The 24,110-nt window shown below is 38.5% G+C and overlaps 2 protein-coding genes across 11 annotated transcripts in view; one reads left to right on the forward strand and one right to left on the reverse strand.

Moving 5' to 3' along the window:
- Window positions 1-23,806, reverse strand: part of LOC144691033 (ubinuclein-1-like) — a 63,379-nt gene extending 39,573 nt beyond the window's left edge. For 5 of the 6 annotated variants that reach the window (XR_013579029.1, XM_078559036.1, XM_078559033.1 and 2 more), the window contains exons 1-6: window positions 23,239-23,806; window positions 13,889-13,981; window positions 12,088-12,183; window positions 7,633-7,776; window positions 5,110-5,216; window positions 1,737-2,202 (exon numbers count right to left, since the gene is read on the reverse strand). Coding sequence is in view for 5 of the 6 variants with exons in the window: in XM_078559036.1 (XP_078415162.1) it covers window positions 1,737-2,202; window positions 5,110-5,216; window positions 7,633-7,776; window positions 12,088-12,183; window positions 13,889-13,981; window positions 23,239-23,496 (1,164 nt within the window). In the remaining variant the exon portion in view is untranslated. The remainder of the gene's footprint in view (window positions 1-1,736; window positions 2,203-5,109; window positions 5,217-7,632; window positions 7,777-12,087; window positions 12,184-13,888; window positions 13,982-23,238) is intronic. The other variant, XM_078559038.1, reaches the window with a different exon arrangement.
- A 167-nt stretch (window positions 23,807-23,973) lies between these two features.
- glyr1 (glyoxylate reductase 1 homolog (Arabidopsis)) overlaps window positions 23,974-24,110 on the forward strand; it is a 47,935-nt gene continuing 47,798 nt past the window's right edge. For all 5 annotated transcript variants that reach the window (XM_078559043.1, XM_078559047.1, XM_078559044.1 and 2 more), the window contains exon 1: window positions 23,974-24,060. In XM_078559043.1, coding sequence (XP_078415169.1) covers window positions 24,023-24,060 — 38 coding nt within the window. In that variant the 5' untranslated portion in view covers window positions 23,974-24,022. The remainder of the gene's footprint in view (window positions 24,061-24,110) is intronic.

A 24,110-nucleotide genomic window follows, 5' to 3' on the forward strand; every position in this document is an offset into this window, starting at 1 on the left:
ACAAAAAGTTAGCATGCAGGTACAGCAACTAATTAGGAAGGCAAATAGCATGTTGGACTTCATTGCAAGGGGATTGGAGTACAGGTATAAAACAAAAGTCGGCTGGGTGTCCCTGGAGAGGAAACACGCGGTGTCTCCGGGCACCGTTGAGGCCTTCCGTGCCCGGTGGGCACAGCGGGGACTGGGGTGCTTTAGGGACTCTTTTAATCACATTTTGATTTGATGTTTTTAAGTTTCCATTAAACTTTGTCTTTGGTTTTTTTACAGCTGACCTAACTTAGGGGCTGTGTTTATTTTACCCCTGATTTTGTTGCTTTCGTTTATTTGGTTGACTAAGAAAGAGTATAAAACAATTGTACAGAACATTTGAGACACCGCATCTGGGATACTGCGTAAAGTTTTGGTCCCCATATTTAAGGAAGGAGGGGTACAACGAAGGTTCTCTAGATTTCTTACTGGGTTGAGAGGTTGTCCTATGATGAGAGGCTACATAAATTGAGCCTTTATCCTTGGAGTTTAGAAGAATGAAAGTGATCTCACTGAAACATATAAGGTTCTGAAAGGGCTCGGCAAGGTAGAGATGGAGAGGTTTTTGTCTTTGGCTGGGGAATCTTGAATGGGGTGGTGAGGGGAGCAGAGCCTCAGGTAAGGAGTCAATCAATTAGGATAGGGATGAGGAGAAATTTCTTCAAACGCTGGTGAATTTTTTGAACCATCTACCCCAGAGGGTTGTGCACGTTCCAGCGTTAAGTATCTTTAAGGCTGAGATAGACAGATTTTTGGTCTCTCAGGGAATCAAGGAAAATGGAGAGTAGGCAGGAAAGTGAAGTTGAGGCAGAAAGAAGTTCATCCATGCTCGTGCTGAATGGTGAAGCAGGCTCAAGGGCCCATATGGTCTATTCTTGTTCCTATTTCTTATGTTATGAAGTTAGGCAGTTAGTAGTTTAGTGGGAATAGGGTCGAAGAAACAAGAGATGGGTCCCATGGACCACATGAGCTCAGAAAAGGGCACAAGGGGAGACAGAAGAGAAACTAGAGAAGGATGCAAGTTCAGGGCTAGGGCAGGGTAGAAGTTTGGTCTGGTGTGCTAGTAGAAGGGAACAACGCAGCAGAGGCAACTGGTCGGATGGTCTCAATCTCAAGGACAAAGAAGTCCATGAACTTCTTGCACTTATTTCTGGAAGTGAGGGTGGGGGAGACAGGGGAAAGGGGTTAAGAAGATCTCCAGCAGAGAAAGGAAGCCAGAATTATCTTTGAATTCCAGGATAATCCTCAAGTAGTGAACAGTTTTAGCCGAAGAGATGAAGACTCAGTGATGCTTCATATGGCCTAGCCAGATCTGGCGATGGGTGGCTAAACCAGTTGTCTGCCATATCCTTTCAAATCTGCATTCCTTGGAATACTTTCCATTAACCTCTGCACCTGGAAATCCAGCCCTCAAAACCTAGGCAACTCAATCCTGTTTCTCACCAATTGGTTTGTCCTGTACAAATTTTGTGGACCTGGAGGCTTAGAAATAGTATTTGTGCTGTTGCCTTATTGGTAGTCAAATCCTAATCAAACTACCAAGATCTGTTGGTATATTCATCTTGAGAAATTGCCAAACTTAATGGGAATATTCGCTTAAGTATTACATGTGACCCCAGCGACAAAAGCTTGAACATTTTTGTGTTAGGACATCTTATACCTGGTGATTTCTTTATCTTCTTGTGGTATTTGTTTCACCTGCATCTTACCTGTGTCAGCTCTTTAATACGTTTTTCTAGTAGTGCTGGAAGTCCTTCGGGCAACGTAGGAATCTGCTTTGACGTTTGTCCCATAGCTGAGTACTGTAGTAAAGGCAGAGGATCACTGCTGTCGTCAAAATCATTAAGGGGGCTCCCTGGGGGAGAGTCATTCAGAAGACGCTCTAAATCTATTTCTAGGTCTACGGAGCTGGCCACTTTCAGAAGATCACTCTCATTAGCAGATCCAATAAGTGAAAGCAGAGGGTCCGAAACATTAATGTTTATTGAGCTGTTATCAGTTTCGAGAGGGGTGCCAACCATACTTTGAGAGATGGGCAAGCTCTTCTGGTCCTCTCGTTTCTTCAAGGCTTCTTTCTCCTTCTCAAATTTTTTTAACATCTCTCTCACACCTAAAGCTCCCATGTACTTCTTCTTTTTCTTTTTATCTTCTTTATGGACATTCAGCGGCATAAACCTGATTACAAAAACATCAGATATCAAGGACGAGCAAAAGTAAAGGACAATCAGAATGTGATCAGTGTTTCAACTAAGTTCTCCATTTTCTTAAGTTCATTCATAGTAGGACCGGAGTACTTACATCAATTAAAATACTCATTAGTTAAGGGTCCATAAAATTGTACAAAGTATTAAGTCTACATTTGCAGCATGAGTAATAGAAGTCCTTGTGAGACACACTTGTACTTTCATTCAAGTAGCTTGAAATTTTAAATACTATGGCCCTTAATTTCTCCAGAGGGTTTCTCTAATCCTGACATAGTGTCGGTAGGAGACCAGCAGAAAAAGCCATTTATATTGTTCTCCGGCGGTTCAGCCTGTCTCCGGCTGAAGTTATAGCCAGATACCTGGAGAACCCCAAGGGACTTTCAGGGCCACGTCTCTTAGAATACGGAGAAGTAATAATTCCTAAAATATAAAAATATAAGACTCAACATTTGTTTATATCATGATTTTTGGAACAATTCAATATTCTTACTTCTACAAAACGTGGCCACTGTGATGGCATAGTGGTATTGTCACTGGACTAGTAATCCAGAGACCCAGGGTAATGCTCTGGGGGCGGCAGATGGTGGAATTTGAATTCAATAAACATCTGGAATTAAAAGTTTGATGATGACCATGAAACCATTGTCAATTGTCATAAAAACCCATCTGGTTCACTAATGTCCTTTAGGGATGGAACTCTGCTGTCCTCACCTGGTCTGGTCTACATATGACTCCAGACCCGGAGAAATATGGTTGACTCTTAAAAATGCCCTCTGACAAGGGCAATTAGGGATGGGCAATAAATGCTAGCCTAGCCAGCGACACCCATGAACAAATAAAAGAAAAAAAAATCAGTCCTTTTAATAGCCAAAAAATACTTTTTGGCATATTGGGTGACAAAGAGTTTTGAACACTCTCCTTTCACCTCTGGGTCCTGATTCAAACACACCCTACACTGACTGAATAAAGTTTTTCATTTTTGTTTACTCAAAAGAATACAAAATTTTATACACAATATGAGATGGGAAATCAGAACTTAGTACTTAACCAAATACTACACTTTACAGATTATTAGAGGTTGAATTCACTCTATTTTTTTCCTGTATCAGTTATGACGTTACAGTGGTTTGCAATTGTGACCAGTTGATTTGGAACTGGTGATATTGCAGTGGCAACAAAAAGCAAAAAGAGAACATTTTGTGATTAAGGTGCTACCTTATTATGTCCAATTTATATCTCAAATACATTTACAAAAACTATTGGTTAATGAAGACTGAGCAGCAGCTTACTGAAAACCATATTATCTCCAAGAACAGCCCAGAAGCCACAACCAAGAGTGACTTAGAAGGAACAGGACAATATTCCATACTAGAACTTTTAACATTCCTAATAACACAGACAATTTTCCATTCAAAAATTTGTCCAAAAACAGTTATACATGACTCTACAATTTGCAGGAAAAATCTACGCCATAATTCTGTGCTGACTTTATAACACTAGCCATAATTTATTTTGTAGATACATGTCACATACTAAGAGTGTTTATAATGCAAACATTAATCTCATTTCTAAACAAAAACATACTTTCTCCAAAAGTACTATTCCAAAAAGAAAGCTTATTTTTGAGGTAAAGGCTCCAATATTTTCTGCCATCTTTTACACAGGACATACAGCACAGACACATGCCTTTCAGCCCAACCAGCTCATGCTGGTGTTCATGTTCCACTCAAGCCTCTTCTCATCTTTTCTCATCTAAATCTACCATCGTAACCCTATAGTTCATTCTCCCTCATATGCTTGTCTAGACTATCCTTAGCTGCATCAGTACTATTTGCTTCAACTACTCCCTGTGGTAGCGAGTTCCACAATCTCACCAATCTTTTGGTGAAGAAGTTTCTTCTAAATTCTCTATTGGACTTCTTGTTGACCAATTAAGGATTAAACTACAATAGAGTCAATCAAGCTTTCCATCATCCTGTCTCCAGGCTTAGGAAGGGGATACATCTTTTGTACGATCACGGCACAATACCTGTGTCTGAAAACTGAATAAAGCTAGAAGGACTGGCAGCAACTGTAGAGAAACAGAATTAACTTTACATGTCAATGAGTCTGCATCAGTACTTAGGTCAGGTTACCAACCCGAATGTCAACTCTACTTCTCGGTCTACAGACGCGGTGAGACCTGCCAAGTAGTTCCAGCATTTTCTGCTTTTATTTCGGAATTCTAGCATCCGCAATATTTTGCTTTTACAATATCTCTCAAGTTGAACAGCAAATTAAAAACTTGGTACTTCCAATAATAATACTGATGCACTGTTAGCGCTTTGTTGATTCTTGAATATTGCTGAAAAGAGAGACATGTTGCCAAAGCTTTTTGTCTTGCACTCATCAGGACAAATGAAGAATGCAAATCTCAAACGATCACAACAATTCATACTACAGGAAAAAAAGGTGCTGATTGGTTAGCAAGTTGTATCTGACTGGCCAAGGTGCTGCCATGGAAAAAGCAACAGAGAATTACAGGCTCTCTAAGCTCTTGCGTAATTCAAAAAAAAAAGCACAAAGCTCACACATGCCTTTTGTTTGTGGGAATGGGTCCCTGTGTATGATTGTATGTTGCTCCTAAAAAGTGTAAGTGTTACGGGCTCAATTGATTATCTTAAATTGGTTGTTAGTGTAGCTATGAGCACACTCAGGATTGTTCACAAGTGCTGCCCAATCACAGAATCATATCTAACAATGGACATCTTGTTTTGGGTTTTGCAAGTGTGGGCTGGTTGAGAACGGTCTTGACTCTGCCTATTAAGAACAATTGAAGGAACATGCTGTTTGCTAATTCTCTTTCAAATGTAGACCCTTAAAACTCCACATGGCTTACCCAGTCTGTTTGGAAATTTTTGATTTTTGAGATTTCTTCTCTTTCTCATGTCCATCTTCTTTTCTCCTCTTCTTCATCTTTTCATTACTTTCTTTTAATTTTCGTTTCTATTCAAAAAGAGGAATATCAGGACTAAAACAGAGGTACTAAACGTAATCCAAAATTAATATAATTGAAATCTACTTGAATTATTTTTTACAACGAATGCAGATCGCAATTGGATTTTAAAACAAGCATTACCGCAATCTGGTTTAGGTTAAATTGACTTTGAATTATGCACCTCATACAGTAGACAGGTATTGCACATTTTGCACATAAATTTTACTGTGTTCCTTATACCACTGACAGGTCGGATCTTTGACAAAATTGGTTCTGTAAGTTTTCAGCTTTTTAAAAAAAAAGATGAGTCGACTTCTTGAACTTCTGCAGTCTACATGGTGTAGGTATACCCATAGTGCTGTTTGGGAGGGAGTTCCAAGATTTTAACCCAGCGACAGTGAAGAAGCAATAATTCCAAGTCAGGATGGTGTGTGACTTGGAAGGAAACTTGCAGACAGTGGTGTTCCTATGTATCTCTTTCCCTTGTGTTCCTAGTTAGTAGAGGTTGCTGGTTTGTTGAAGGAACCTTGGCGATTTGCTGCAGTGCATCTTGCACATGGTACAAACTGCTGTCAATATGTACCATGGTGGAGGTAGCAAATGTTGAAGGTGGTGAATGGGGTGCCAATCAAGTGGGATGGATGATCCGAAACTTTTGAGTGTTTTTGAAGCTGCACTCATCCAGGCAAGTAGACAGCATTTCCATTATATTCTTCACATGTGTCTTATAGATGCCTGACAGGCCTTGGGAAGTGAGAGTGTTCTGGCCACAGAATGCCCAGCCTCTTACCTGCTCTTGTAGACAATGTATTTATATGGCTGGTTCAGTTGAGGTTCTGGTCAATGGTAACCCCCTCCCCAACATGTAGATAGTGATCGTAATGCTGCTGAATGTCAAGAGCGCATTGTTATATTCCCTCTTGTTAGAAATGGTCATTGCTTGGAACTTGTGTGGTGCTAAAGTTACTCGCCATTATCAGCTCAAGTCTTAATGTTATCCAGGTCTTGCTGCCTGCGAAATGAGACTGCTTATCTGGGGAGTTGTAATTGGTCCTGAACACTCTGCAACCATCAGCAAACATCCCTACTTCTGACCTGATATTGAAAGAAAGTCATTGATGGAGCAGCTCAAGATGGTTGGGCCTAGGGCACTACCCTGAGGAACTCCTACAGCAATGTACAATGATGATGAAAGAAACAAACACTAAGCCTATATTATAGAAACAAAGTTCCTAACTCAGGAATAGCTGTATCACTGTGACATAATCATTCCACAATAATAAAAGAGTAATTTTACAAACTGAAAAATAACAAATAATCCAATATATATGTTCCCACTCTATTGTTTATTTCTCGGTCTGTCTTATTTATATATTTTAAAAACTTTGTTATTTTCTGCCTAATCTGACCCATGGTTTTGTTTCTAAAGATTTTCCTCATAAGTTAAAACCATCTAAATACAGGTTTCCTTTTTCCTTCACTGTATTGGGGAATAAGGACACGTTTCAAAAACTCTTACTTTAATTAACAAAATAGAGCTGCGATCACTGCTAGTCATCAGTCATAATACAGACGGGAAATTGAAATTTTTGATAGTCCAACCATGTATTTTGGGAACCATGACCTAAGCCATACCCATAGTACTGTGTGCAGTCTTGGCTGGGCAAGTGCTCATTATAAACAGGCGATTAAAGCCATAGGACACATATGGCATAGGTTCACCAGCATGATGCTGGGAATGGGAAATTATAAAGGTAGTGTCTTGGATTAACGCCTCATCTGAAAGGTGGCACCTTGGATTGTGCAGCACTCCTTAAGTGCTGTATTGAAGTTTCAATGCAATTGAATTGGAATTGTTTTTTCGCATAATGTGCTCAAGTTTCTGGCATGGGACTTAAACCATGACCTTCTGTTTCAGATGTAACAGTGCTACCATTGAGCTAAGCCCAACTCTTAAAATATATTAAATATACTTTTAAACATTTGAAACAAAGAACCCCAGGGAGAGCACAGACAGTGGATTACTCTAGCAAAGAACCAAATAGACATAATGATCAGAATGACTGCCATTTGTGCTCTAAACTTCTTCTTAATTGCTTAAATAAGTATCTTTTAAAAAGGAAGAACACCAAATGTGGGGACAGGGCAGAAAAACGTGTTTAAAGTAAGTGTTTCCAGCTGAAGATATAGCTTCTCCTTCTATGCAGAAACTTATGTGGTTCTCCTTCTATGCAGAAACTTATGTGGTTCTATGATCTAATGATCAAAATTGACCAAATACAATCCAATTAGAAATCCTGGAAGCTTTTCCTCTTAAATGTCAGATTGGACTTAAAATGATATCCGAAATCAAAAGGTGCTGCTATATTAGAATAAATCAACTGCAGAGGATGTAACGCTTAGCAATTTAGTTTTTTTTCTCACCTTTGGAGACTTTGTCTTTTTCTTGTCCTTTACGAAATCTTCATCCCCATCTGATTCAGATGCTTGACGGAATTGCAATGTTCCACTATTGATGTAAAAACCACCCAGCTTGGTGGTCAACGAGGCTGGAACAAGTTCATCGTACTAGAACATCACAAAGAAGGAAGAGTGGGATCATAAGAGGCAAGGCACACTATTGAAGGGTGTACTAATGATTTGTCCCTGGGAGAAGACATAACTTTTTAAATAACATTTTGACTCGGCTGACCAAAGAAAGATTACTTGCTGCCACTAACTTTATTTGCTGCATATAGTGCAATCGGCCAAGTGTGCCATAAACTGCAGTACTACTGAAAAACTCTAATGAAATCGTCTACCATGACAATGAAACTATAGCTCATGAAAATGTTGAAATCCTGAAATTGTTCTGCAGCAAACAACGTATTTCCAGCCAACTGTTATACAATACATGACCATTTATTAAATCTTTGGCTGGCTGTCTTCACCATTCAAATGATCTACTTTGCTGGATAATTTTGCTTTTTGTTTCTGCTCCTTAAAACATTCTTCATATCTCTCTCTCTCTGCCAACTGTTGATATTTTGTGACTGGAGAAAATAATAAATACAGTCTAATGGAAATCCTTCCCTTGTATTGCGGCTAGATGACAGCATGAGTCAGTGATATAGGGACATTTGCTTTATAGCAAGGCGCAAGGATATTTCCCATTTTATAATATACTTGTAATGCCAAAACTACAGTCAAAGGATACACTACCACTTCCAATCAGGCACATTATGGCATTTTTGACAGGATTGGAATTTGTAAGATATTTAAAATATATTCTCTGTTTTGATATTACAGTAATGAAAAAAAACTCCTTCCTGGTCATAAAAATTGGATATTTAACTCCTGCCCAACAGAGATCAGACATTTAATTCTACAAGTAACTTTTTCAAACGTGTACTTTAAAAAAAAACTGGATAGTGATGCCAAGCAATCGTAGATTTTGAAATTCAGTACTGAGTGGACGTTGCTCTGTACTTTACCAGTACTGAGTTTGAATATTACTCAAACTGGCATCCAGAGCCAGGAAAGTACCAATTCCTGTTGAGCAATGTCTGAAGAATTAATTCAGTATTGACTTTTCCAATTCTGCCACAGTAGATAACTGATTAAAAACTAGCTTTATTCGCAAAACACTTCAGTTAATTTTTTGAAATAATTAGTTGAAAGAGAGGGCAGGGGTTGAGCCAAGCCAACAATTCAAATACAAACATACCGCGTGATTTGTTCAATGCTCTTTTGAATTTCGCATATAGATATTTAAATTATGGTTAATTATTTTGATGGTGTTTATCAGCCTGTCTTTTCCAAATCCATGAGAATGTCTCAAACCTCCAAAGAGATTTAGATAGGCCAGATAACTTGTGCAGCGTCTTGAGCTAAATGGAAAAATTACTTTCTATTAAAATGAGGAAAGAGCCAACTTTAACAATTATTTCAAAAATTGTTATGCTACTCTTCACCATTTAATTTTTTTAGCATTTGAAGTCAAACTGAATGAAGTATGAAATACATAATATGCTAGAACTCAGCACTGTGGAGAAAGAAAGCGTGTCAAAATTTCAGGTCGACAAGATGTATTCTTTTGCTTCCTTGGAAAGACAAATGGATCCTGTGAAAGCACAGAGTTATTAATACCATAAAAAGGTGAGGTTTTAAACTTAGCGAATGAGCAGAGGGACTTTGATCACCCAGGTGATTAAAAAGAGGTGGCAGCAAAAGTAGATAACGCCATAGGAAGGAAATTGGAAATTTTTTTTTGCAATAGAAAAGGTGCAGGATAGATTTTCTGAAACGTTCAGGAATGAGCACTTACAGCTTTGAAGAGAGACTGAGGGTGGTCTGTTCTCTAGAACTGTTAAGGTTAAGGGATGGCCTGGTAGAGGTTTCCAAGATTATGAATGGTCATGCTAAAGTTAAAAAGTTTTATATAGTCATATTGTTACCAATGCACAGAGCAATAGAAAGAAGAAAATAGAAATTTAAGACAAGAATGCCGAAAGGAAGGTTTGAAAAAATATTTACACTAAGCGTGGTTAGAATCTAGAATTCTCTGCCAAAACTACTGTTGAAGCAAAGCTTAGAAAAGGGAATTGGAAACAGAAGATTATTAAAGACTGGGGATACTGAGCAAGAGATAGGATTTGACTAAGTGGCTTATGAGAAGAAAAATACTAGCAAAGATTGCATTGCCCCAAAAGACTGAATCTCTACTATAATATTCTCATGCTTCTGTTATGCCTTCATTCCCTATTTCAGTCAAAAGGTTAGAGAGCTACCATACATATATACTTGAATGATGTATTGGAAGAATTTGTTTAATATTTTCCCCAAAGTTGTCCTGGATCTTTACAAATGGTACTTTACCCTCAGAGCTTCTTATCAAAAGTCACCATTTTGATTCCTCTTGATTATTGTCCTATAGTGCAATACCTTTTCTCAGTATCGATTTTCATTTGCAACACTCCAAATTCAGGGATTGTAATTTATTTATTGTTGTTTCCAATCAAGGATCTATCATCTTACTCCAAATATATCTCTTACTCTATAAGAAGTTGGCTGCATGACCCAAGCATAACTAACGCACTCTATCAATTAGCTAAAGTTGTGAACTGAGGTCTGTTAGTAACAAGCCTCAAAAAATCACTGCTACTTATGTGTTCGGTAGTGAGTTACATGAACACAGCATTATCTACAAATCAAGAGTTTTTTTTTTAATGCACATCAAACATAGACCTGTACAACAAGTGGCAACATAAACGTACCAACGAAGAAGCAATTAGATGTACTTTGTGAACAGAAGAGACTTAGATATACACCACCTACATTATCTATCAAAAAGGGATAAGCTTTGGGCTTATATCTTGTTCCTAGAAATCGTATAATATGACAATTTTTAAGCCAAAGCATAATCACATTCTTACAGCTAGTCTCATAAAAATAATTCCCAGTGAAGTTTTGAATATTCTGTTCATTACATTCTATGCTTTCCCAGCTCCCTGCCAGATGGGAGCATTATTTTTTTTAAACTGAACATGAAAAGCAGCCAGTACAACATATTAGATAATATCACCACTGCAGTGTTCCAACTATAAAAATATTTCTACAATCCAAATTCCTGCCACATATAGCAGGCACAATGCTACGGAATGTGATTTGCCAGTTTTATGTGACAGCATTAATATCAAAAAACAATCCTAATTCTCGTTAGTTGCCCTTGAGCAGTTTTCTTCTACGGTTATAAAGACTGCCAGAGAGGGCAGTTAAAATATTAGTGCTGTTTTTCAAGAGTAGTACAGCTTCCTCAAGTCTTTATTTCCTCTCAGGTTTTTTCTACTTGAGAAAGCTCAGTGAAAAGGAGAGATCATGAAGAAAATCCGAGGGCAGTGTGCGGGGACACTAAACGTGCATTTTGAATTGTAGAAGGGATGTGAGGTTTGTCTTAAAAATGTCTTTCATTAAATTCAATGCACCTTAATGAGGAGTAAACACAGCTATTTCTGCCCAAAATAAACAGAGCACTTAAGACACTATTTGGGAACACTGAGATTGATGTTAATGCAAATTGTTAATGGCTATTGGTCTTGGCTGATATAAGCAATTGTCCATTTTAATCATAGACGTTTTTAAGTGTGCCAGCAAACACAACCATGACGAACTGATTACACCAGCCAAGCTTTCTTTAAAGAACCATTTATTCTCTTTTACCATCTGTGCCTTCTATCTAAAATTATATATATATATATATATATATATATATCAATGTTCTTCTTCACCTAGGTAACTGGCATTAAACATGCTTGTTTCACATGCAACTTCAAAGTATCTAGGTTCAGCAAACTCGATGGTCTCAGGCTCCTCCCATAATAACGAGCGATTATTTTCCCTTTCATGCTATTTAATACACCGTGCACAGAAAATGCCCAACCAACTACATGGAAAGAATGTTAAAATGTCTCACACAGGTACAGAAAGTACCTGATGACACCAAAACAGAAAACTCTTCCAAACACATTGCTTCTCAATATATTTTAACCTAACTTTACGCACAAAACACAAAAGGAAATGTCACAAAACCATTCGTATTTTGAAGCAAGAACCAGAGAGTCTGGTACATATTCTTAGAAGTATTTCTTTTAATAGAGCAGGGGAAAAGAAAGTCAGAACTGCTATCTGTGCATACATCTATGTATTCTTGCTGATTGCTAAATAGAAGGGTTGAAATTGCATTTCAAAAGGAAGGAGGGAAGGAAGGAAAGAATGAAAGAAGGATAGGGCTTGCATTCATATGGTGTTTCGCATTTTCTTAGGACATCATGGCCAACTAATTACTTTTGAAGTGTTGTCACTGTTATTTATGGACAGTACTCGTTAATTGCATTTACTTACAGCTTCTGAGTTATCTATAAATGGGTCAGTTTCATCATATCCATAACCCATGTCGATAAGATCTTGGATACGATCCTTCCTCCGCTTCTTTGGGCCCTAAAATGTAAAAACTATACATGAACAGACTTCATTAATTGTAATGGTGCTTCTTATTTATTCAGTCTCCTACTCCAGTTTCATGCAACTAAGGCAAGTCAACCTTTCTCCACTAAGTTCTGAATTATGTTCTGCTGCATCAAATTCAATCTCTTCACTCAGTAGATGAAGTGAGCCTTTGGCTTAGTGCTAGCACTCCCACTCGAGTCAGAGGATGCAGAGTTTGAACCACGCTCTGGTCCTGGTGAGTGGAGACCAGAGGCTCTGGCTCTGAATTATGGGTTGATGTCTAGTGGGAGACTTGTGTTCAGTGAGTGTGCATGCTACCCTCCCCATCCCAACACTCAATACATGGGCTGTGACAGCTCATAAAAGCCTCCAACTGTATAAGACTAACCGTCATATCATCTAGTTTAATATGGTTATGGACATGGGAAGAGCATTCAAATCACGACTTGTTCATCAGCCTGTGACTCCTTTCACTACCACACAGTATTCTCCAGGAAAAGAATGTGAAAACATGAAACAATTCAAGAGATGATTAACAGCCAAGAAGGTCTGACAAGCTGAGAATTAACCTTTGCATGGCCTCCAGAAATAGATCATGGCTAAATACAGCGATTTCTGCCCTCATTAAAATTTGACTGCTATGTTCATGTCACTTTTATTTGGGAGTTGTATTTCTAATCATTAACTCCTTAATAATAATTTACGGTATGGGACTTGCTGCACTTTTGGCTAGTTGTTTTGCAGGGTGATTAAAGAGTAAATGTTTTCTGCCACCAAAAACACTATTGCTACACTTGCAGGGCACCACAACCAGAGTTTGCTAAGAAGGTTACTGGCCCAAATTTACATTTCAAATATTTATGACAGTAAGCACTGAACTCTGTGGGAGTTTAACACGACAGACAGCTGGTGCATGCTCCAAAAAAGGAGTTGCTGCACTTTTGGTGCAGTCATGTGGCACTCAATGAGTTCAGAACAGAGGCGGGTTAGCTGATGAATACCTTGTAAAGTGAAAGCAGCATTCATATTAACAGGAATCTTCAAAAAGTGGACACGGCAAGGATTAAATAAATGCATCAACTACAGCGTTGGGAGGAGGGAGGACAGGTTAAAAGGCTGCTGACAATGGATATGCACGCGTGTCTATTGGATGATCTTGAAACTTAAATGCAGCAGTTTCAGAAGTAATCCATTGCAAATGAGCCATAAATATTCATTCCCTATTGTGTGCGATAAACCCATTTCAGTTTGTCCATTGTGTTCCTCAATCATGGAATCTGCCATTCTGCACTGTTTCAAATGTAGGGAAGAAACCTATGAAAGAAACTTATACCTGATGATCTTAAATTTTTGCTCTTAAATATATGAGTCTCTACTTCTATTGAGATGTCTGTCAGGGTGAGAGATTTTGAAACCAATCCCATCAGACATGTAATTTTTAGATAGCAACATGCCCAATATTGAAAACTTTGTGGAGAGGTCTAATAATGCACATTTCAGCTTTAATTTTTAAAAATAAGTTTTCATTCTGAAAGTTTAGAGTGCAATGAAAATTCAAGTAAAATTGCCTGGATGAAAGCTAGCTCACGAGATAGTAGAGCAGGAAAACAACCTTTTGTATTAAGCAGTTATCTGTTTGATGATGTAAATATCAAAGATGTGAGGTTTATTAACGAAAGAAGTAAGCAGGACTCACGTATTTTTCTTCAAACTTTTTAGCCAAAGTCTCAATTTCTTCTTCCCTTTTGCCATCATTAAATGGAGCATCAAAACGTTTAGCTGCATCTTTCTAAATTTAAAAAGCCAAAATCAGCACCACGTCTTGTATAGAACACAAAAATAAGAATTGTGAGGCGTTTTTCAATTTCTGCTTTCCTCAGGCTGCCCCATTGTTCACATATTCCTTACTGAGAAGAGGAGGATGCCTAATATTGCTCTAGAACCTGCCACTAGGAGGTACATGTAGTCTTTGGCCATTGTAGGGCCTAACCTGCCAACAAGGACCATTATGTTATTCACACCAGCTGATTTCATGAAGTTTCATTAAAATTGGAGCACCTTATACATGCACTGCCCTGGTACTTTAAGTTTCAAAGCAAGGTGGAGCTTGCAGAGGTATTTAACTGGGATAATCCTATTGCTAACCACTATATCTACCAACCAGTACAATGCCTACCAATCCAAGATCTTAGATGTGTGTAAGCACATAGCATCAAAAACCAACAGAAACTGGATTCTACTGGCCCTTCCTGTCATACAGAAACTGAAACATTGGTTTGCCAACGGATCTCCTGGGTAGGTTTCCATGGAAGGAACACGGAAATGAAGTTATTTGGGTTTGATGTTCATATTTTCACCCTGCCTTTACACCATTATACTTATAAGCATGAGATAAAAATTTTACCAAAACACATCAACGTGTCCAGACAACATAAATACAAACTAAATTATGGCCAATTGCAGGTGTACAATATATGTACATTAAAAATCAAGAACTGCAGACTCCAAGGTCCACAGAATTTTCAGCTTATTAAATGACCTTGCACATTATGGGTATGCAAAATAAACATTATCAAGAATATGATCATTTTCCATCAGTCTGCAGAGCTCTTACTTTTGTGCTGGGAACATTAATTTCTAACAGCACAACATGCAAGGTTTATGAATTTACAATTAATCTTATGAAAGCGTGCAACTGAACAATAGATTAAAAAATACGGGGCTTAGCGTACCAAATATACAGTTGTGCAATATATAGTTTAAAAAAAATACTATCTGCTCTGTGGACAAAAGGTCTTTCTTCTGCATTAACTAGCTTCCAAGGATTAGAGAAACCAGTTACAGTGCTACCCTTACTATGCAGTAAGAAAAATGACTGTTCTGTACCTGACAACATAAGGAAAGATTCAATATACAATAAAAAGTGATCAGGGAGAAGAAAGAGCAAAGTTTATTTTTCTTCTCTTCTATTTTAAGAATTTGTGTAACACTGGTGAATGAAATGTAGAATGAATAGTTTTTTTTTAAAGTTTTCAAAATAAGAAACAAGTTGTATTCAAAAACACACAAATTCCACAAAGGAAAATGTAGTCATAGTCATAAGCACAAAAATTAAATGCAATATTTTGTCCTTCATATTTTGCTTAACATACAAGCTGGTTCTATATCACAGCAACATTGGAATAGTGTGCACAAATACACAGAATTCAGATGCCACATGAATCACTGCTTACCTATTCCAGTATGGTATTTTAAGAAGTGCCAAGATCCAGAGGAACCAGGGAACATATGCACTGTGCACAAATGCCAGTTCATCACTTACAGGAGAAATAACCACTCTAACTGGGACTGCTTCCAAAATGTTTTTAAGGCACAATATTAAGGTCAGAAGACCAGTTCAGCAGTTTGCAAGAGTCACTGACCTGATATATACCTCTGTATCAAAAGCGAATGTAGCTGTATAATGTTCTTAACTGTGGAATGCAGTGAGCTGTGTCTGTGTTAACAGTTGGGATCAATATGGCTTTATTTACAGGGTTCAAGGCCTGAATGCTGCCAATCTCTCTCTCAGGAAGTCAAAATAACCAGACATATGTGTGCCTAGATTATATTTATAATATAAAACACATATTTTAAAAACAAACAGAAGAGGCTATCAGCTAGTTCCGTCTTTTAATGGTATTAACTCTTTAATATCCTATGTATCAAGTGCAAGTAACAATTCACAAGTCAGGATTCAGATTAGTCACTTTTTCTGAAGATTCCATGTATTTATTATTTTAGTTCTTTCAATTACTGCTTCTTTCTGTATCTTCCCGAACCCTCAGATTAAATATCAGATTGTTGCTCAAAAACATTTTGTAATGCATAACAAATATAATATACAAATGTATGGAAGTGGATAATATTCCCAGCATATATATATATATATATATATATATACACACACACACACACACACACACACACACACACACACACACACACACACAAACACAAATACAGTAATTAACTTTCTTATAAAATTGGTAATTCAAACAGATCTAATTAAGCAATACAATAGGTCTTGCCAGTCCTACATCATAAAAATGATATGCCCATTTCTTTCTCCATCGAGCAATATTATTTTCACCTTCAAAAATGGGAGCACAAAACACCTACATTAAAAACATCTACGTTAAAAATAGTAATTCTATATACCCGCATAATAACAAATATTTGCATACGAACTCAAGGAACGAATGTAATGCCAGTTTCCAATGCAAAACAGAGTCAGACAGTTTCTTGCAATTTGAGACATTATCCGAGTCCCTCAGCTGGGTTCCTATCTTAATTCACTTACAAATACCCATCATCTTTCACCTATACCCCATCACAATTGTCTATTTAAAAGTCTTCAGCACATTCATAACTTTCCGGCATTATGACTCATATTAAACAACCAACAAATCACAGGGTATACGAAAGAACACTTGTTATGCGCTGCTGCTTTTCTGACCTTGAAATAACCTTGCTAGGTTGCTGAGATAATGAGAGAAGCAAAGCAGCAGATATCCAGACAAACTTTCAACAGCAATCTCTTAATTAATCTTGACTTATTTTGATTACCTCTCCATAGAGACTACCTAATCAGTGCTCTTAAAGGGATAGGCCAGGTTAACCTCCAACAACTTTTACATAGTGCTTTTAATGTAGAAAATGCTGAACACTCGCCTACAGAAGTGCGCTTGCTATTATCAGCTCACGACTGGTGAAAGATCACAGGGTGACCAGTGGAAACGTTTCAAAGGTACCCTGAAAGCCTACTTGAAGGTGATCAGCTTTGACCTCAGCAGCTGGAAAGAGTGGGCACTGGACCACCCATGATGGCAAGCCCTTCGGCTCCAAGGTGTAGCTAGTTTTGAAGTAGGGTGGATGACAAAGGCCGAAGATGCAAGAGCAAGAGAATGCTTAAGAAGGCACGTAACCATCATAGACAATGAACTGGCCAAATGACTGATTAATGACCGAATGCCGATGTGGAATGTGGATTTTTTGTGTTTCTCCCTTAGTTTTTTTACTTTCCCTTTACCACCTTGCTTATCTTGTACTGACTTCACCCTCTCTCTCTTTCTCAACTCCTTTCATTTTCTCTCTCTGTCTACTCTAGGAAGCTGTGGCAAGCATCCTCCTTGCTCCGAGAGACCACCATTAGATTAGAATGTAGAAAACCATTGCAAGATGCTTCACAGAGGAATTTTGAAAAAAGATGGATGCCAAGCCAAAGGGTTGTGACCAAAAGGTGGGTCCTAAAGGAAAAGAAGAATGTGAAGAGGCAAAGGCTCTTGGAAGAGAATCGTGGAGCATGAAGTTGAGGTAACTGAAGATGTGACTATCAATGATAGTGTGAAGGAAGTTGGAAACAGAGAGTTGAAGGAATTTACAAACAGGACATGGTCTTGAAAGCATTTAAACACAGGGAGGAGAATTTTAATATAAAAGCAAAACGCTGCAGATGCCGGAAATCTGAAACAAAAACAGAAAATGCTGGAAAAACTCAGCAAGTCTGGCAATATCTGTGGAGAGAGAAACAGAGCCAACATTTCGAGTCCATATGACTCTTCTTCAGAGCTAAGGAGAATTTTAAATTTGGTGAGTTGTCAAATAAAAAGCCACTGTAGGTCATCAAGAATAGGGATGACAGGCAGAAAGGATTTGGTGTGGTTAACATAAAGGCAGAGTTTTGGATAAGCCGAGGTTTACAGACTGTGAAACACAGGAGAGTATTTGACTAATCAAACCTGGAAGGTGATAAAGGCATGGATGAGACTTTCAGTGGCAGATGGGATGAACACTACAGATATCAGCCAGTTAAAACAAAATATTTGTAGGGTTGCTTCATTTCTTGATCAGTGCATGCATATTAGCATAATTATCAAAGGTCTAAAGAGCAACTTAATACTACTATAAATCACATTCATTTTACTGTTCAGGGTCCATGTATGTTGGGGTTATTCAATTCTGTTTTGACTATTAATCACCAGTCTTAGAATAGATTTACAGGTCGTTAATTTTTATGACACATTCTCCAGATCTGTGAAAGCTGCTATTTATAGTTGCCATCTTTTTTTACTGCCAGTTAGAGCCCCAAACATCAAGGTTGTTAATACTGTTAAAGAATGCAATTAGAGCCAGTCAGTCAGTTTTGTCTGACTTTATTGGGAAACAATGTCTACACAGGAGTTTCAACATAAATGGTGCGATTAAACTTTGAACACTTTGCGCATTGAAATGAAATTGTCTTATTCAACTCTGAATGCAAACCCATACAGCAACATCTGTTTAGCTAGTTAATCCTATGGAGTAACCATACAATCTTGTAACTCAAAGAAATTCTCTATAACAATCAACCTCTTACACAAATATACCAATCCTTCCACTGCACAAATGTGACAAGTACTAACAAAATGTACTACAGAAATAGAGGATACACTATGTTGGTTTGTTTTGCTAAAACAAAACACTGGTAAACATAAATGTAGCTTAATATATCTTTTCATGAAATGGTTATAATTATATTGAATTGAAATACTAATTACTAATTCAATCTAATGAATTTATTTGGTGACTGTGTACAGCAATCAACATTGAAATGTGATAATTGTGGTGAAAACAAAATATGTTAAACAACCACAATCAATGAGAAACAATGGTAAAAAGATCAGAAAGGATGTCCTGGGGAAGGGCGGGGGAAGAAAGAGAGGGGAAGGGGGAGGGGTGAGAGACAGAGATAAGAGGAATGAGAAGGTGATAGTGGGAGGGGACGGTGAGAAAAAAGGTAGATATTAATATCTTACAATTCAAGTAATAAGGTTAGCACAATTTCACTTTCAAAGCCATACTTCTGAGCTTACTGTATTTTTATTGAATTAGTTTACATTTAGGAAACTGTTGATTTTCAAACATTCTCATAGCACTAATTGAACACAAGGGCAGAACATGTCTCAACACCATTGTGAAAGATCAGCATTCTGCCATGTTCTCCCAAACAAGAACACTTCTATTCACCAACTCGAGAACAGTGATTATAAACCGCTTTGGAGAACAACTAACCTTGGCTTATAATGAAATGTTTATTTCACTTCCCACAAGGAAAACTCAATGTTTCTTCACAACAAGGGGCTAACAGAAATCTACCAATCCATGTTTGCTACATTTCCTTCTGCTTATTTAGGCTTTCCTGTGCGAGCAGCATTTATCAGGTTAGCACATTTCTGTAATTCTGCTTGGTATCTCTGCTAAAAATGCAGGTAAAAATCATGGGAGCAAACCATTATAAAAATCACTTCATGGCACAGCATGCTGAAGCATCATTTGACATTAAAGCAAAACAAGAAACAAATTACTTGAACTCATGTAAATTGATGAAAAATTGAACTTTCACTAAATCAAACAGATCACATTCCTGATTTATTTAGTCTGCAAGAATAGAGTGAAGAATAAAAGGGAACTATTGTCCAAGAGGGACATAAAACTAATTTTCAAAATTGTTTTTGGCTATTTTAAAATATTTCAAATGCTCACTTCAACATTTGATGCTAAACCCATGCAAAAGTAGGTGCAATGCCAGATGGCATCAAATATTTAAACACCAAATTTGCTTTCTCCAGACAACCCCACATCAAGAAATCAAAAATATACCAGGATTTTTGTCCACAAAGAAATAAGTTGAGTGTATGGCGAGTTGTATCTCTATCAAACACAATCAGAGAGTTCAACTTATTAACAAATACTTGTAAATTAAATATCAGCAATTAAATAGGCACTTTAACAAGGTCCAGCTATTTACCTGCAGCAGAGAAGCTAGCATGGAGAAACTGTTTGATATTAGTTCTAAGGACAATCCATCGAGTGACCTTATGCATGAGACAATTTTTGTTAACATATCTGAATCCGGGACTACAGTAAATGACCTTGCAACAGGAATTCAATGGCAACTGTACCAACTCAGCTGAATGCGCAATACTGGTTACTTCCTTCAATGTTTGCCAGGGTGATATTGAGAAGACCAGGATCAATAGGTAAAAACCCATCTCCCCTCCCATCTATTCATAAGCCTGCTTGCCATTATGTTTCTGTCAAATGAATGCCCTATAGGAAAATAGATTTGTATTCTGTGAAGGAACAATGGCTTTCAGATGTCAGTCATTCAATTAAAATAATTTTGCCAGGCAGCTGTACTGCACCCACAAAATGATTTGTTTGAAGAGAGACTTCAGTAGATTACTCCCGCCAAAACATTTTTGTTCTTGTCATATTTAAAGGTCTTCCAGTCAAAGACTGACAATAATACATTCTTTGCCTCAGTGGTGAGTGTTACCTTTTTACAGTGAATCACTTGCAGAACGTATCTGCATTAGGAACTGACAATGACAATGGCAAAGGTGAAGTGGTATATTTTGCTCAAAAAAGGCAAGTATAATTATGATTAGAAGCAGGCTCAGTGCTGTGGATGTTGAGCAGGTATTTTCTCATTAGAAAAATGTGGATTATGGTGTAATAGGAGTACCTAAAACAATGAAAGGATGAGACGGATAGTTAGAAGTAGACTATGGGATAAAGAATGAGGGACAATCTGTCAAAGGTACGATGCAAGAGATTTAGAGAAGGGGGCAGGAGAAATTCTTCACAGGGGCTAGAAAACTCAATTCCAGTATTTGCAGCTGAGAAAAACTGTCAGCATTTAGATTGGATCGGTGAATAAAGGAAAAAGAATCGAAAGGACTTGAGAACATACTGGGTAAATGTGAATAGACCTATATACTCGCATGGAGGATCAACATTCAACATTGATATAGGCAACTGGACTCGAGCAGTCCATATCAGTGTACTTCTGAATGAAAGACCAAGAACTGAACTATTTCCCCACATAAAAAGGTAAGAAGTCTAACTGACAGCTATTTTATATATGGTAATTTAGGTGAGCCAAATCTAATTGGGGTCACCAGTGCCATCATAATTTGTGTTGTGCCTTAGAAAATTCACTGTTTGCAAGAGGATATAAGCATTTGGAGTATTTAGAAGAGATGCCTGAAATGATGATATGGCCTGTTTATTTTTTTTGAACACTCAGTCTGAAAAAGATTTTTGGGAAATTAGAGATCCACAACTTATGGATTCACAGATTGTTGGCAGCAAAAAATGGCAATTCATTGTTTGGGGCCACTGACACTAAACATTGCTTAAAATTCACTTGTATTATGTTAAAAATTACATTTTATCCGTATATGTGTACAGCAGCTCATGTAAACCCAACATTCATCTGGGTTTGCAATACAACAAATTGCCGAAGAAAATTAAGTTAGATTTAAGAAAATGAAATCATAACAACAGGAATTAAAACTTGCTCTATTAATTATAGTCCCAATTACGAGAAACTGAATATTGATTTCTGGAATATCTAACATTATTAAAATAAGAGCCAAGTATTTCTATTTTTAACTCCATAAAGTATATTATTAGGAAGGAAAAAAGAAAAACTTTAATTTTTATGTTAATTTAGCCGATTAGGTCTCTTAGATGTTCCTTTTTTCAAAACTGTGGTAGATGCAGTGAATCACTGCGAATAGAAATATCTTCAAAATTGTGGAAATCTTGTATTTATCGTTTTTTCTCAACAGCTCTGCATTTTTAAGAGTTTGTTACCACAGTATGCAGAGCAAGAGCCAAAACCAAGGATACACTAACATTGCTTCATTCCCCCATATCACAACCAATTCTGAACTTCTAAAGTTAAATATCAACTGCTACAACACTTTCTAGCATCTTTTTACAGGCAAAATACGATACTTAAAGTTGAATGCTTTACACTGCTAATAGCATTATCCTATCCTATTGTTTGCACTGCTGCTCCAGTTACAGCATTCAAATGCACAGTTAAGTTCACTCTACTGAGTGAAGTAAGGTGGCTGGGTACCAAACTCAAGCTGCATGTACATTACAACAATAGTGTGAAGCTTGCGTGAAGCTTAGCACGGCTCACAGGATGAAGTTTCTAACTAAGTCAAGAGAAAGGTATCACTTTGCTTAGCTCCAGTCATTCCAAACTTGATTCTAGATTTCTACTCCAATTTTACTGCTGCCTCTCACCTCAGTGTGACATCTTTTGTTCCCTCTGCTACTTTGATTATCTAGCACATTGGGAACTAGTTTCAGGTAGACAAAACTTATTTGATTTTTAAAAAATTCCTACAACCAGAGCCCATCTCATGAATTTAGACAGGATTTGAACACAGGGCAGTGTTGTAGTTTCCACCATTAAAACTGTGCTTTGTCACGTGCAAGCAAGAGTATTTGACATCCATATCGTTTCGAATTGATGAATTTCAACAGTTAAGATCAAACCGCAGTATCTCAATCATTCATGACAACTCAAACGATTCCGTGAGTGAAACTTATGATATTGGGCCTACTAAAATTATCCAGGATACGACCGCATTTTAAATCAAGCACCGTTAACGCAGAGCATTAAAAGTTATTATTCAGTATATTTAAATGGTGCTCTCCGGGTCGACTGTTGCTTGAAAGCACCGCTTTCGGGCTCAAAAATTTATTAATAGGGAGGCGCAAAGAAACTCGGATGGTACCAACTGTGGTGTCTCGATTACGTCAGCCGGATCGGATGTGTGTGTGTGTGTGTGTGTGTGTACACGACCATCTGTCCAAAAGACAACACTGGCTGAGCAGGATTAACATGTCGATGCAAACTCGCAGCAACTAAGTAGGAAAAGCTGAGCTAATTTTACTGCACACGCTCGGACAACTCGTGAGCGCTTCCACCTCTTTAAAGTGAATGGTTTCTTTATATATATAAAAAAAAAATTATTGTGAAAGATTGAGATTGTCTCAATATTAGCTCTTATTGGGCAAATGGGGGGGGGGGGGGGGAGAGAGAGAGAGGGTGTTGTTGTTGTTGTTGCTGCTGCTGCTGATTCTAGGCTGAGTCCATCTCCGTTACTTTTCACCCCCCCAACTCTTGCTGCCTGGAAGGACAAGGCGTTTGCTCACCTTCCGCACTCGCATCAACTCGGGGTAAAAAAACTCGGGGCAACTCTTCTCGCTCGACTCAAAGAGAGCCAGCGTGTGGCGCGACGTGACGGCCGATATTTCCCCCTTCACCAGCACCACTGTGGCCGTGGCGGCGGCCGCCGCCGTCGTCGTCGTCACCTCCTCGTCCTCCTCCTCTTCCTCATCTTCTTTCTTTTTCTTCAGGAGAGGAGCCGAGACGGGGAGCGTAGTCAGGGACACTCGTCGCGGTTCGGCCATGTTGCGGCGAGTTGGCGCGGGGGACCAGGAAGAGAAGGGGGGGGGGGCTCCTCGGTCGGTCGGCCGGCCGCCCCTTTCTTTCTCGTCCGTCTCTCCTGGCTCGAAGCCGCTGGCCGGTGGTGGCGGGGAACGTGCGCGGCGGGACAATCGCAATCCCTTCAACAGCAACAAAAACAAACCCGACAAACTTCGGCCGCCGCCATCTTCCCGCGCTGCCGCGCATGCGCGCGTATTGACGCCGAAGGGGCGGGGAGGGGGCGGGGCTTCGCTGTCTCCCCCGGAACGCCTCAGGTGGAAGTTTTTTTTTCCCTTTCTCTCCCCCCCCCCCCCAATCCAAACTCAAAAATATATTGCTGCCCCGTCAGCTGTCGGGCTGAGGGAAAACGCGGCTGAAAATAGGCATCGTGTGCCAAAACAAAAACAAATTTAAAAAAAATCTGAGGGCGTTGACCTTTAACCCGCGGTGATCACGTGAGAGGGTGTGGGTGTTGGGCGGGAGGGCGATGGACGAGTTCTTCTGAGTAAGATGGCGACAGTCAGTTTACGGGTGGGAGATCTGGTCTGGTAAGAGGCGGCAGCTTTTAACCCCCCCCCTTCTTATGCGATCACTGTGT

The sequence above is a fragment of the Cetorhinus maximus genome, chromosome 15 (genome assembly GCF_964194155.1).
Source record: "Cetorhinus maximus chromosome 15, sCetMax3.hap1.1, whole genome shotgun sequence".
Taxonomy (NCBI): domain Eukaryota; kingdom Metazoa; phylum Chordata; class Chondrichthyes; order Lamniformes; family Cetorhinidae; genus Cetorhinus; species Cetorhinus maximus.